We start from the raw sequence: 12,403 nt of genomic DNA, 5'->3' as shown, positions 1-12,403 counted from the left end.
ATGACATCCCAGAGCGCACCACACACCCATCCTGATGCATCAGCCCGAGACACCTGAGAAGCTGATGAATGTGCCAAGACCTCCCCCAAACCCACATACAGGAAACAGATGAAAGCCCTCCTCTGGAAAGGACAGGCACCACTCCCCTGAGCACACCCATGCCCCCTTTTCTCAGTGTGCACTTCTGCTCTTTGTCCTAAGCTCTGAGGGGTCCAACAAGACTTGCACCCAGGGGAGCAGGGGCTGTGGCAGCACATCCCAGGCTAATGCCTGACCCTGTCTCAAGGGCCCTGCCACTACGACTTCTGTCGGAGCCAGAGGAGCCACACCTGGGCTCACTCCCGCTGTTGTGATCCTGCTTCTTCTACCCTAAGCCCGTACTTGTCTCTGTCCCCAGCTTTAATAAGTGGACTCTTAAAGTCACCTGGACTTATATCTTGAATTCTTTCCTTCATGAGGTAAAGAACTCACACATCCCACCCTGTGCATGGACAGAGTCATCTCGGTCCAGCCCCTTCCCCAAGACACCTGCCAGCACTCCGCCCCTTTTCCCTCCCACGTGTGACACCAACACACTTGGCAAACTTCACAGTGGTCGCATTCCGAGGCACAAATCCTGTGTGGAACTGGACCTGGAACATCTTCATGGATGCCATCTGGAGAGAGAGCAACACAGCACAACCGTGAGCTGGGAGGTGACACCAGACTTCACATCAGACACTAGTTTATGAGCTCTGAGAGCCTTGTGCACAGCTCCCAGTGCCGAGGATATGGGGACGAGGGGATGGCACCCTCTCTGACAAGTGACTCCTCAGGGTCCCAAGACCTCCATGCAGATGGCAATGCCGTAATGTGAGGAAAACTCAGGTCTCAGTCTAAACCCCTCCGCCCTGCACTTTGTGGGTGGGCACAGAAGGAGAGGTCAGAGCTCATCATCCCCTCTTGAGCACCCAGCCCGTGGGGCGCAGGCCATCAAGCACGCTCACCTTGGCCTGCAGTCTTCCTCCCAGGGTGGATCTTGCGTGGTAGATCACAATGAGCACGTCCCCTTGGACGGTTGTGCCCAGGGGAATGACCGCTTTGCCGTCCTCAATTTTAAAGTCCCTAAGAGCAGAATGAGGAGAGGGTCCCGTGAGACAAAAACATAACCCTGTGGAATCAGCTGCCAGTCCTCCTGAAGCACCAAGGCCCCACTCCATGCAGTCTGGTCTTCCTGGGCTTGCTACAAACTATTTCAGGAGTGGGCACTCCAGGAAATGAATTCTAAGAAGCTGCTCCTCAGCAGGACATCATGGAAACCTCCATACCTGCCCTTCTGCCAGGCCCGCCCGTCCCCAGGCCCAGGCCTAGCAGTGAAGCCTGCTTGCTGCTCCTAGTGGAAGCTGAGGCAGAGCTTCAGCTACCAAGGTCCCTCCCTCGCCTCCCAGCAACGGCTCCCTCCTCCTTCCCCAGAGGAACAGGAGCGCCCTGAACTCCGCGCTCACTTCATTTTGTCGTACTCCTGGGACGTGGTGGCCACGCGCTCATCCCCCACATACACCTCACAGAAGGGTCTGCAGCCACTCCTCTGCTTGTTGAACAGTGGCACAGGCGTCATGACAACAGCCCGCACCAGGATCGGCTTGCTGTGGGGCATGATGGGCTCCTCTGCTACCATGTCACACATGTACTCGATGTACCTGCAGAGAACACACAAGGCACACCACAATGCTCTGGGCAGGGCCGTGTGCAACGTCACACGCACACTCTGTGCATGGCCACGTGACACATCGTACACATACTGTGCACGGCCACGCACCACATCCCACGCACACTGTGTGGCCACAGGCCACGCCCACACACGCTGTGCGGGGCCATGGGCCATGTCACACACACACTATGTGGGGCCACATGCCACATCACACACACTGTGCAGTCCAAACACCATGTCACAGGTGCTCCACTCAGCACACAAGACCTTTTGTCAATCAAATGTACGAGTTTAATGCCATCAACGACCCCTGAAGTAAGGTTCTAGTTCCACCTCCCAAATGCGATGCTCTCTTTTCATTCATTCAGTTCAAAACATTTTTGTATTTTCTCAACTCTGAGTCATGGAAAATTTAGAAGTAAATCATTTAATTCTAAAATGCTTAGGGATTTTTCCAGCTACCTTGCTGTTCCTGATTTCTAACTGAATTCTACTACAGCCCATTAACATATTTGTGTGGTTTCTACTCTTTTAAATCGGTTGTGGTTTAACGGCCCAGAGTACCATGTTGTTACTGAACAATTCCATGTGCCTTGGAAGGACGCATCCTGTTACTATGAAACATTCTGTAGAACTCAGGTAGGCCTGGGTGTTTGGGGGCTGTGTCAGTCTGTGCACCTGTCTGTCCTTCCTGAAAGGGAGGATGCTGAGGTCCGCACTGCCCTCGGGATTGCCATCTCTCCTCTCAGCTCCACATTTCTGCTCTATGAACTCAGAATCCCGTCCCGTGGGTCCACTGCTCAGTATTCTTTGGCACGGGTCTCCACAGCGCTGGTGCTCACCCAGGTGTTCCTCCTGCATCTGGGCTCCTGCCACAGGTAACCCCTCCTAGACAGGCAGCAGCGCTGACTTGCTTCTGATCAACAGAAGGGATGGGAAATCATTTCCACGCACTGTCACAGTCTATCTCACTAGGGGACTCCTCTCGCCAGCAAGAGGCCGATGCCAGGACCTAAACCACAGCTGAACCCGAGTAGGAAGTAGGTCAGGTTGAAGGAGAAGCACTGGCTCGGAGTTAGGTTCCTGGAAGAGTGGCTGGCTATACCCAACAGCATCTCTGCAGACCTGGGCAGGAGTCGTGGTGGCTGCTTTGTGGCTGACGCTCAGGCTACCCCACTGACCATAGTCTTGCCTGACTCTGTCCCAAGTGCACGCGGTCCATCCCTGGGACTGCTCTCCACCTGCCGTACCCCTTCCCTGCAATGGCCGCCATGGTTAGGCAACCACCCTCCGGCCACTGTTTGTTCAGCTGCTCCTGGTTCCTGCTCCCTGGTCTCCTCTTGGGTTAACTGCAAGCTCCTTGTGCTTCTTCCATTTGTTCCCTCTGCTGACTTGAAATCTTCACTGGCTGCCCTGGGGTTTCCGATGGGGATCCCTCTGGAATTTACTGTAATCTCTCTTGTTCCACCTCTAAGTGTGGCTCTAGCAGGGAGCACAGGGCACACGCAAGGGCTTTCTCTGTCTATGCCGTTTAATCCTGCTCAGGGTCCTCTAAGCCTGAGGTTTGAGGCCACCATCACCTCGGGGAAATTCTCAGTGCCTGTCTTCAGTGTGACGGGCAGCTGCCCATCTCCTTCACAGTTCTCTCCACATGCCCTCCTCTGATCGACAGGCCTGGGAGGCAGCCTTCACCATCACCTGTGCTGCCATGTCCAGCATTTCCACTCCTCCTTCCTCACAGCCCCATCTCTGCTGAAGGCCTGACCTCTCTGCCCTATACCAGTGTTACTCAGCTACGTAAACTTCCTGCCTGTCCCCCTGGGAGCCACACTCCAATCCCCTTTGCAAGCCCTTCTGTGAGTGCCCAGTGTAGACTCAAGAGGACAGACTCCCCAGTCTCTGCGGCCTCGCTGGCTTCTGCATACACTGACCACTCGCTGGCCCTTCTTTCTGGCACCAGCTCACATCCTCTGCTTAGACTGCAGGTGGCAGAGTGCTCTAACGACCAGCCACTGCTCCAACAGGTTGGAAGAGTCCTGAGTTTGGAGCTGGTCCCACTGCTTTTTAAGGAGTTAGGGTGGGAACGATGCTCTACATACCCGCACATCCCCAAGGAAGCAGCCTGGGGCCTGGGTGGGGTCCCAGTGTCAGGCACTTGCCACCGCTAACAGCCCTCTTCCTGGGTCTGCCAACTGTGAGCGGCTGCTCAGCAGGATCCTACGGCTGCTCAGCAGGATCCTACGGCTGCAGGCAGAATTCGGGAACCCTCGATATATTTGGAATTCAGGAGCAAAAATGGCTTTTAGGTCAACATGCTAAAAGGGTCAGCGGTCTTTCACTTTGCTTGGTGGCCTAGCCCACATTCCAGTAACACATTATACACAGCTCGTGGCTAGCTCCCTGGGCAGCCAAGGTATGTAACACTGCACCACACCCACCCCTAGACGTTAAGGTGGCCCTACAGCAGGACAGCATTTACCTGCCCCCACCCACTGTCCACAGGCTGTGCGACCATCCAGGGCAGGAGGAATGGCCTGGAACAACCAAACCCTGGCTGGCCTGGACACCTTCCCTTTTTTCCTGCATCACTCACACAAACAAAACCCACATGTGCACAGAGCTGACGACCAGAGGCACTGTCCCCATGCCCCAGTGAGCCAGTGGCCGTGCCCGGCTCAGACACAGGCCTCTTGGCCATGCCTGCTACAAGAGCTGGCACCCAGGAACTGGACAGAGGTACTGCTCCCCGCCCCGGGCTCTGGGAGGCTGAGACTGACCCTCCCTGACTAATTGGCTGGTATCGGGCAGGGTTGAATTCACCAGGCCAGAGCTCTAACCCACACCCCACAATCCCCACCTCACAATCCCCACCCCTTCCCAAGCCCTTCTCACTTCCCATGACCCATGGCTACAACTGTCTGGGGACACCCCAGCCAATGTCCCACAAGAGGGACACAGTACCTTTTGTGGGATGGCCAAATGCCTGGTGGGCAGCGCTTCATGCTGAACATGTACACGGCGGCCTCGGCGGTGCTGAAGAGCCGGCAGAAGCACAGAAAGGAGCAGACAGCCACGGCGGACGCGGCTCTCCCATCCTAGGACAGATGGCACAGGGCAGCTCACTCAGGTCCCAAGCACCTGCCTCCCTAGGGGACAGACAGCAGGGCCCATCCTCGGGGCTGGGAGCAGGTTCTGGAACTTACGGACACATACCGACGGGGTGAAAACCCAGTACCCAGAGAAAAAGTTCCTTCGCAGAAAGCATAAGATGGCCAGCGACTCCAGCTGGACAAGGCTTACACTCACTGTCCCCGGGCCTCACACTCACTCCCTTACTGAATCCTCTTCGTTGTCACTCCTGGTGTGACTTTTACCACCACCACCAGGATAGCTGCGCTAATCTTTGAGTGCACTCTCGGCAGGTGTCCTTGTGTAACACCCACAAACTAAAGCTGCACTGTGCATCAAGGATAAGGGTGGTCCCTCAGCTGCAGAAATGAGGGACAAAGATGGAGTGCCATGAGGTAGTGGCCTCAGTGCTGGGTGGCTGAGACCTCTGTGGGTGCTGCCTCAAGGCCATCGGCATGCTGTATTAAAAGTGGGGTCCTGTGTGGGTGATCTTCCAGAGTGTGTGCCCACACAGGGCATGGGGGCTTCACTGTCTAGTGAGGGTGAAGCCCAGCCAGGGCACCCAGGACAGCAGTCGCTGCTTCTGCGGGACCTGCCAGGGGTGCACATGCCAGCCCAGCACCTGCAGCATCTAGTTCTCGAGACGCAGAAGGCTGCTAGTGCTCAGAGAGCACACAGTGCTTCAGCTCGGCAAGGAGCCCCACTCCTGGCGCGTATCACCACCCAGGACACTAAGCCGTCCCTGGCCCTCTCCTAGCACTGTTATTATCTGACACCCTGGGTTTACATCTGTTCTCTGGCCAACCAGAGCGTCCCAGTGCAGGGTCCTCCCTGGCTCACGTCCTCTCTGCCGCATCCTGAGCAGAAGGTGGGAACGAGACCTCACTCACCATGCAGTGCAGCACACAGACATTCTTGTGGTCCTGCCGCAGCCACCAGTGCATGTCCCTGCAGACGCTATACAGACTACGCAGGCTCGGGGCCCGCCGGGCCGCCCAACAGCACTCGGAAACCTGCAGCAGGACAGAGCATGGTTCAGCCTGGAAACCCTGCAGCACCCTCGGGGAGGGGCTCTCATCTCAAGCACATGCCTTGGCTCACACGCTCCTCTGAGACAGGATTTGTGCCAAGCAGATAGACTTGGCGAAGAGAACTGGGCAATGGCCCACTCCCACACCTGGGTCAGCTGTAAAAAACATCTGTGACCCACAGGTTCAGGTACCAAGAAAACTCTGTGGCCTCAGGCCCCATAGGCGAGAAGCAGCGAGGCTCCGCTGGTTTCTGCAGTCACCTGTCTGACGCTTTCCAGTGTCCTTAGGACGGCCCTAGGCTGTGTCACCACACCCTTGAAGACCCTGCCCTCCCACCACAGGCCCCAAGAACCCTGCAGAACCCCGGGCACTGCTCACTGGCGCTGCTGTGCAGGTCAACAGGATGGTCTGAAAATTGCACTGCAGTGGGAGGCAGAGCAGGTCACTCACCCGGTTGTGAAACTTGGAGGGCCGGTACGTTCTCGAGGACAGGTTGTAGACCGCATAGTGTCCCGGGTGCTTGGAGTCCAGAAACAATCGCACGTCTTCTATGTTGTTTTTGATGGCCGACTCCACACCTTCTGCCGGGAATGACATCACTGAAAGAGAGCAGCCATGTCAGCCCCCTGGGTGATAGCCTGGGGATGGCCACTCAGGCCTGCTTCTTCCGCTCCCGTAACTGGTGACCCATCAGTACAGCAAGTGCTGAGAGGGGTGCAGCACAGGACCCCCCACCCACTGCACTGCCTGTCCACTATGCAGAGAAGACTCTCTGGGATCTCCAGGTGGTACACCTGGCAGGAGGTTCTGCTGAGACCTGATGCACAGCAGGGTCTCCCAGTGCCCGGATACTGTTTTTGGTTTTGATTTTTGACTGGAGACCCAAATTTTAATTGTGCATGGCCTCACATCATTCCTCTCACACCTCAGAGCCCCAGAAAAGTTCCAGACCAGGGAGAAGCTGCTTGACATTGGCACTGTCCACTGCAGGGCCTGGAGGTGCTCTAGACACAGGGATCGATGCCCCAGTCTTCCCCAGCAGCCTGCCCTTCACACCCGAGGTACAGCAGGCTGTGTGGGAGGCCCACGTCCTGTGTCCGTCGCCAACAGGAGGTCAGAAGTGCGCCCATGGTGAGGGGCAACGCACCTGCAATTCTGGATGTGATGTAGGATATGTCCAAGTCTCCTTTTGCGTAACTGGAATTCAAAAGAGCACTTGGTTATCACAGGAAATTTCTAAAGTTAAGTCACAAGAACTTAAAGTAGAGCAAGTCCTGGGGAGGCCATGGGGTGTGTGAGCATGTGTGTGTGTGCACGTGTGCACATATGTGGTTCACTATGTGTGTGAGTGCAATACCAGGATCTTTGTGAGCCCAGGCCCATGTGTGAGAGAAGCTGATGTCTCCCTGAGAGGCAGCTGCAGGGTGGAGAGGCACAGACCCAGGACTGCTCTGAGTTCTCAGTGCTCTTCTCCCCTAGAGAGGTGTGACGGGGGACCTGGTTATAAAGAGACAGTGGCAAGAATAGACAACAGAGCCTTCTGACACAGTACATTGTCATGTCTGGTGATCTCAGACATGACCAGAACGCAGAAACACAATCTTAAGGGACACAGTCAGCCTCAAAATCAGATGTGGCAGGGATGTTGAAATTATGAGACCAGGAATTTACAGCAACTATGACAGCATGCAAGAACAGATGAGCAGCCCAGCTGGCGTGGTTCAGTGGTTGAGCATCAACCTATGATCGAGGAGATTGGGGTTCGATTCCTGGTCAGGGCACATGCCTGGGGTTGTGGGCTCGATAGGCAGCAGGGGGCATACAAGAGGCAGCCGATCAATAACTCTCATCATGGATGTTTCCATTTCCCTCCCCCCCCCGAAATCAATAAAGACATATTAAAAACAAACAAACACAACAGATAAACAATGTGGTGAGAGAGACGGAAATCTAAGAAACAACCCCCCCACCCAAAAAAAGGGGCCAGACACAAAAACACTGCAGCAGAAGTGAAGGCTTTGATGGGCTCCTTAGATTGGACACAACTGAGGGTAGAATCTCTGAGCTACAGGAAATATCAACAGAATCCTCAACAACCGAATAGCAAAGAGAACAAAGGCCGCAAACACCAGAACGTGATATCTAAGGGCTGTGGGACAACCACGGAAGGAGTGACACACACATAAGGGGGACACAGGAGGAGAGAAAAGTATTTGAGACAATGACTGAGAATTTCCCCAAATTCAGATCAGACACCAAACTATGGATCCAGGAAGCTCAAAGAACACTAAGCACGATAAATGCCAGGAAAACCACACCCAGGCACACCACATACAATCTGCAGGGAATCAAAGGTAAAGAAACAATCCTGAAAGAAGCCAGAGGCTGGAGGGAGCACACACATATCTGACCTTCGAGGAACTAAGACAAGAGTCACATCGTCTTCTCAAAAACTATGCGAGCAAGAGTGGAATAAAATATCTAAAGTGCTAAAAGAAAAAATCACCAACACAGAATTCTGTGCCCTGTGAAATTATCTGCCAAAAGTGAAAAGGAAAACAGATTTTCTTAAGACAAACAAAAACTGAAGGGACGTGCTGCCAGTAGTACTGCTCTGCAAGAAACGTTGTTAGAAGTGTTTTAGAGAGAAGGAACAAAAGAGCGTCAAGGAAGAAAGGAATGAAAGTAGAATAAAAGCTTTTATTTTCGTCATTCTTAATTAATAAGTCTGTTCAAAACAATACTGGCAACAGGGTGTCAGTGTGCTTACGTGCGTGTGTGTGGACATGCATGCCTCCTAGTAAGTCATGAATGACAGCAACGATGAGGGGATGGAGAGGGAATCAGGGTTACTGTGGCATCAGAGTGCTCCCAACACCAAGAAGTGCACAGTGTTACTGAATGTGGACTTGGATTAGCTGTGAGTGCACACTGCCAACCACAGGGCAACCACTAAGAAAAGTAGAGAAGCAGGACACGTGCTAAGAATGGTGAACACGGCATCTTATAAAATACTCCACTCAAACCACAAAAGGCAGAAAAAGAGGGACTATAAAAATAGGAACAAAGAACAGGAGCAGTGACTAGAAAACAGTAACAAAGGTGGTAGGAATTTGTGGTATGAATTAACCCAACTGTATCGATAACCACTTTGAATGTCAATGGTCTAAATGCACCAATCACAAGACAGACCAACTACATCCTGTCTGCAAAGTAACACGGACGCTGAGCCCTCTCCTCGTTTCCCAGCTTGTCCTGCAACTGCCCTGGTGCGGTTTCATTTGCTGTTCCTTTTCACAACTCACTATGGTAATATTCCTCGGTGAGCCAGTTTCAACATATTTACTCCCAATCCGTGCTGTATGTTTTTGTTATTTTAAAGAAGTGTGGGGGTTTTTTGAGGAATAGAGAATTTTTGTTTTAAGGTAGTGAAATTTATTAATCATTTCCTCCATGGCTTGTATATTTTTTGTCTCATTTAAGAAGTCTTCTAGTGTTAGAAAAATGTCTATAGTTTATTAGTTTTTTCTTAAAAAAACTGCTTCTCAGAATTAGATCTTTTAACTAGTGAGATTAATGCATTTCACTGCTATTAGATGGGGACTCAACTTTCTTTCCCCACATGGATGAGCATGGTCTCAGCACCCACCCCAACAAGTCCAAGGTTCCCTCTCAGGCCCAGTGTTTCCTCTGGTCACATAGTCCTCGAGTGCACCATTTATCAGTCTCAGCCCTCAACACACAGCACTGACACTGAAAAAGCTCATGTGTAACAGGGACCATCCCTCATTACTCTTGTTTTTTTAAAGTACTGTTGGCAATTTCGGGTGAAATGAATTTTAAGATTAAAGTCTATGAAAACAATGTCAGAATTTTTTTTGTATGGCAATGAATTTATAGATTAATCGAAACGTGATACCATCTTTAAAATTCTCCCAAACATAAACTACTCCACTTAGGTCTCCTTTTATGATTCTCATTGGACTCAGCCAGGCAGGGAAGCCCTAGCAGGGAGGTGGGTCCCACTGGCTCCGGGGCACAGGGACCCCTGTGCAGGCTGGCTGCTCCACATGCCTGCTGCCACATGCACAACCCCCAGGGTGGCCAGCAAGAACTCTAGGAGGGCAGGAAGGGAGCCTGCAGGCCTGGGGACGCTTCCCTGCTAAAGCCTAGAATCAGCACCGGACAAGTTCTAGAATTCACGCAAAATAACAGCTGGGCAAGAGCAGCGGGCCTTCCCGGGAAGGACAGAGGAGGCAGGTCTGCGGCACAAACGGCACTGCAGCTGCAGGGCGGTCAGGCACAGCCAGGGTGCGGGGGGAGCTTGGGATGAGTGGGGACCTGGACAGCAGACTCGGATGGCACCCCGACTGCAGTTGGCAGAGGGGCCCTTCTTGTCCGGGGAGAGCAGCTGGGAACGAATGAAAAACCTCCAAGTAAGGTCCACATGGATTAGAGACCTGGACGTACAAGGAAACCGTTAAAAGTACATTGAAACATCCTGAAGCGTGTTTTTAAACACGTCTAACCTCTTTAAGATGGGGTACAAAGGGCCTTCACAGGAAAACAAAAGACATACAAGAAAATATGGACAGATTTGTGCTTTAATTAAAACCAAACAGAGAAAGACAACAGACGAGAAACTGTTGTTTTGTCTTTTTCACAAAGTGAATCAGTATGTAGAACATAAAATATATAAATCTAACAAAACCAAAACCCAATATGGAAAGAGCGAAGTACAGGTGGTTCAGAGAAGAGAAACGCACGTGGCCAGAGCTGCAAGGCCACAGGGAGACCAGCCTAGTGCTGGGGAGATCATGCTGGACTCTGCCGCTTGACCCATGAGTCCCCCCAAGCACCTGCGTGGGGCACACGGCACAGAGTGAACACAGTGAGCAGATGCCACAGGTTCAAAAACACGCAAAGCTGGGAACTGGTGCGCCTGGTCCGAGGCTGTATGAGCACCTGGTGTGTTGGCTCCAGGATGTGTGTGAGAGGTGCAGACATCTAAGGTCAGTACCTCAAACTGACGAGAGAAACAAGAGACCACAGACACATACGCAAGGCCCAGGCCCTGGCCTCCAGGACACAGACCAGCTGTGGGCACCCTGTGGCGCCACTGGAGGCAGCTGCAGACACACAGAGGTCGCATCAGTGTGCACAGAAAGGGCCCCTCCAAGGTGAGGCCCCACAGACCCTAGGAGAAGGTCTCTGCCTGTGGCAGAGGCTTCCTAGTGGCCCTAGAGAGTCCCCATTAACAGCGACCGGGGCACAACCACCCCACTGAGGCCTGAACTGGGTCCTCCTGTGGCATGCAGAGCCCTGGGTGGCCAGAGACCCTTGCTCGCAACATGGGACACCACCTGGATGACTGCATTGGTCTGGGGGGGGGAGAGGTACAACTGCCTTCCACACCACGGCTGCCAAGAACTTGTGATCAGGAGCACGAAGATCATGGCCATGGTCACTCCTGACCCCCTCGAGGAAAAGCCCCAGAAAGCGTGATGCACATGAGCACACACCTGTGATACACATGCACACAAATACACATACCTGTCCACACACCTGTGAACACACATGCACACAACTGCTCATACACAAATGCATGCCCACATAGCACACCCCCGACACACCCACATACGTACAAACACAGCAACTCACTCACACATGTAAATACCTACACTTCCACTTGTGTACACCCACGCATGCACACACATGCCTCCTTATACATGTACCCACATGTGCACACTTGCTCACACACACACCACACACCTGCTCTCATGTGAATGTGTACACACCTACTCACATGCATGGGCACCCACATGTGCACACCTGCTCACACCCACACACATGCATACCTGTTCATACACATGTGCACGCCCACACATGAAAACGTGAACATGCACCAGTGTTGACACCCCCACTCATACATGTGAACACATGTACAAATATATCCACACGAGTGTACTCACCCCACCCCCACTTATGCACACCACACGTGTGCTCACACCACGTGCTCACGCACAAGCACGCATGCCTTTGCCTATGGTGCTGACACAGTTGTAGACACAAAACGATAATCATAGCACCACAGAGACAGAAAAACAAGCCAAGAGATTTCCTCAACTGTCAACAGAATGTGCTGATCGCCAACGAAACAAAGGTTCCCAACGCTGGACTGAGTACATGACAGACACATCAAAGATCATCGCAAATCCCCTCCTGCGACAGGTTCACAGAGCAGCCAGAACGGGGAGTGGACGGCCTCGTGTTGAAGCAGACACCCCTGCACCGACCACACTGGGGACCTGGGCCAGGCTGCAGAGCTCCCTCCTGAGGGCACAGCAAGTGCAGGTCGCACCTTTTGGTCGTGGGGTTGTGGGCCAGCATTCAGAACAAACAGCCTGCAGCTGTGCAGACATGTGCTGCCCTGAACAATTCTCTCATAGGTGATGTTCACCCACACACTCAGGTCCTCTGGCCAAATCTGAGTGATCTCACGTTTAACATTAACGAAGTGCCCTTGTGCCCCACTAATGCCCAATCACTCCAC

The 12,403-nt window shown here is 52.9% G+C and overlaps 1 protein-coding gene across 4 annotated transcripts in view; it reads right to left on the bottom strand.

Annotated features, from left to right (window-relative positions):
• The window catches only part of GAK (cyclin G associated kinase), a 50,686-nt gene that overhangs the window by 17,621 nt on the left and 20,662 nt on the right, over nucleotides 1–12,403 (bottom strand). For all 4 annotated transcript variants that reach the window (XM_087828719.1, XM_087828724.1, XM_087828731.1 and 1 more), the window contains 7 exons: nucleotides 6,998–7,047; nucleotides 6,301–6,449; nucleotides 5,710–5,832; nucleotides 4,652–4,785; nucleotides 1,485–1,679; nucleotides 987–1,104; nucleotides 577–656 (listed from right to left, as the gene is read on the bottom strand). In XM_087828719.1, coding sequence (XP_087684845.1) covers nucleotides 577–656; nucleotides 987–1,104; nucleotides 1,485–1,679; nucleotides 4,652–4,785; nucleotides 5,710–5,832; nucleotides 6,301–6,449; nucleotides 6,998–7,047 — 849 coding nt within the window. The remainder of the gene's footprint in view (nucleotides 1–576; nucleotides 657–986; nucleotides 1,105–1,484; nucleotides 1,680–4,651; nucleotides 4,786–5,709; nucleotides 5,833–6,300; nucleotides 6,450–6,997; nucleotides 7,048–12,403) is intronic.

Source organism: Miniopterus natalensis, chromosome 1, assembly GCF_054644295.1.
Source record: "Miniopterus natalensis isolate mMinNat1 chromosome 1, mMinNat1.hap1, whole genome shotgun sequence".
NCBI lineage: Eukaryota > Metazoa > Chordata > Mammalia > Chiroptera > Miniopteridae > Miniopterus > Miniopterus natalensis.
The sequence above is the reverse complement of the archived record's forward strand: the minus strand, read 5'-3'. Positions and strand labels throughout refer to the sequence as shown.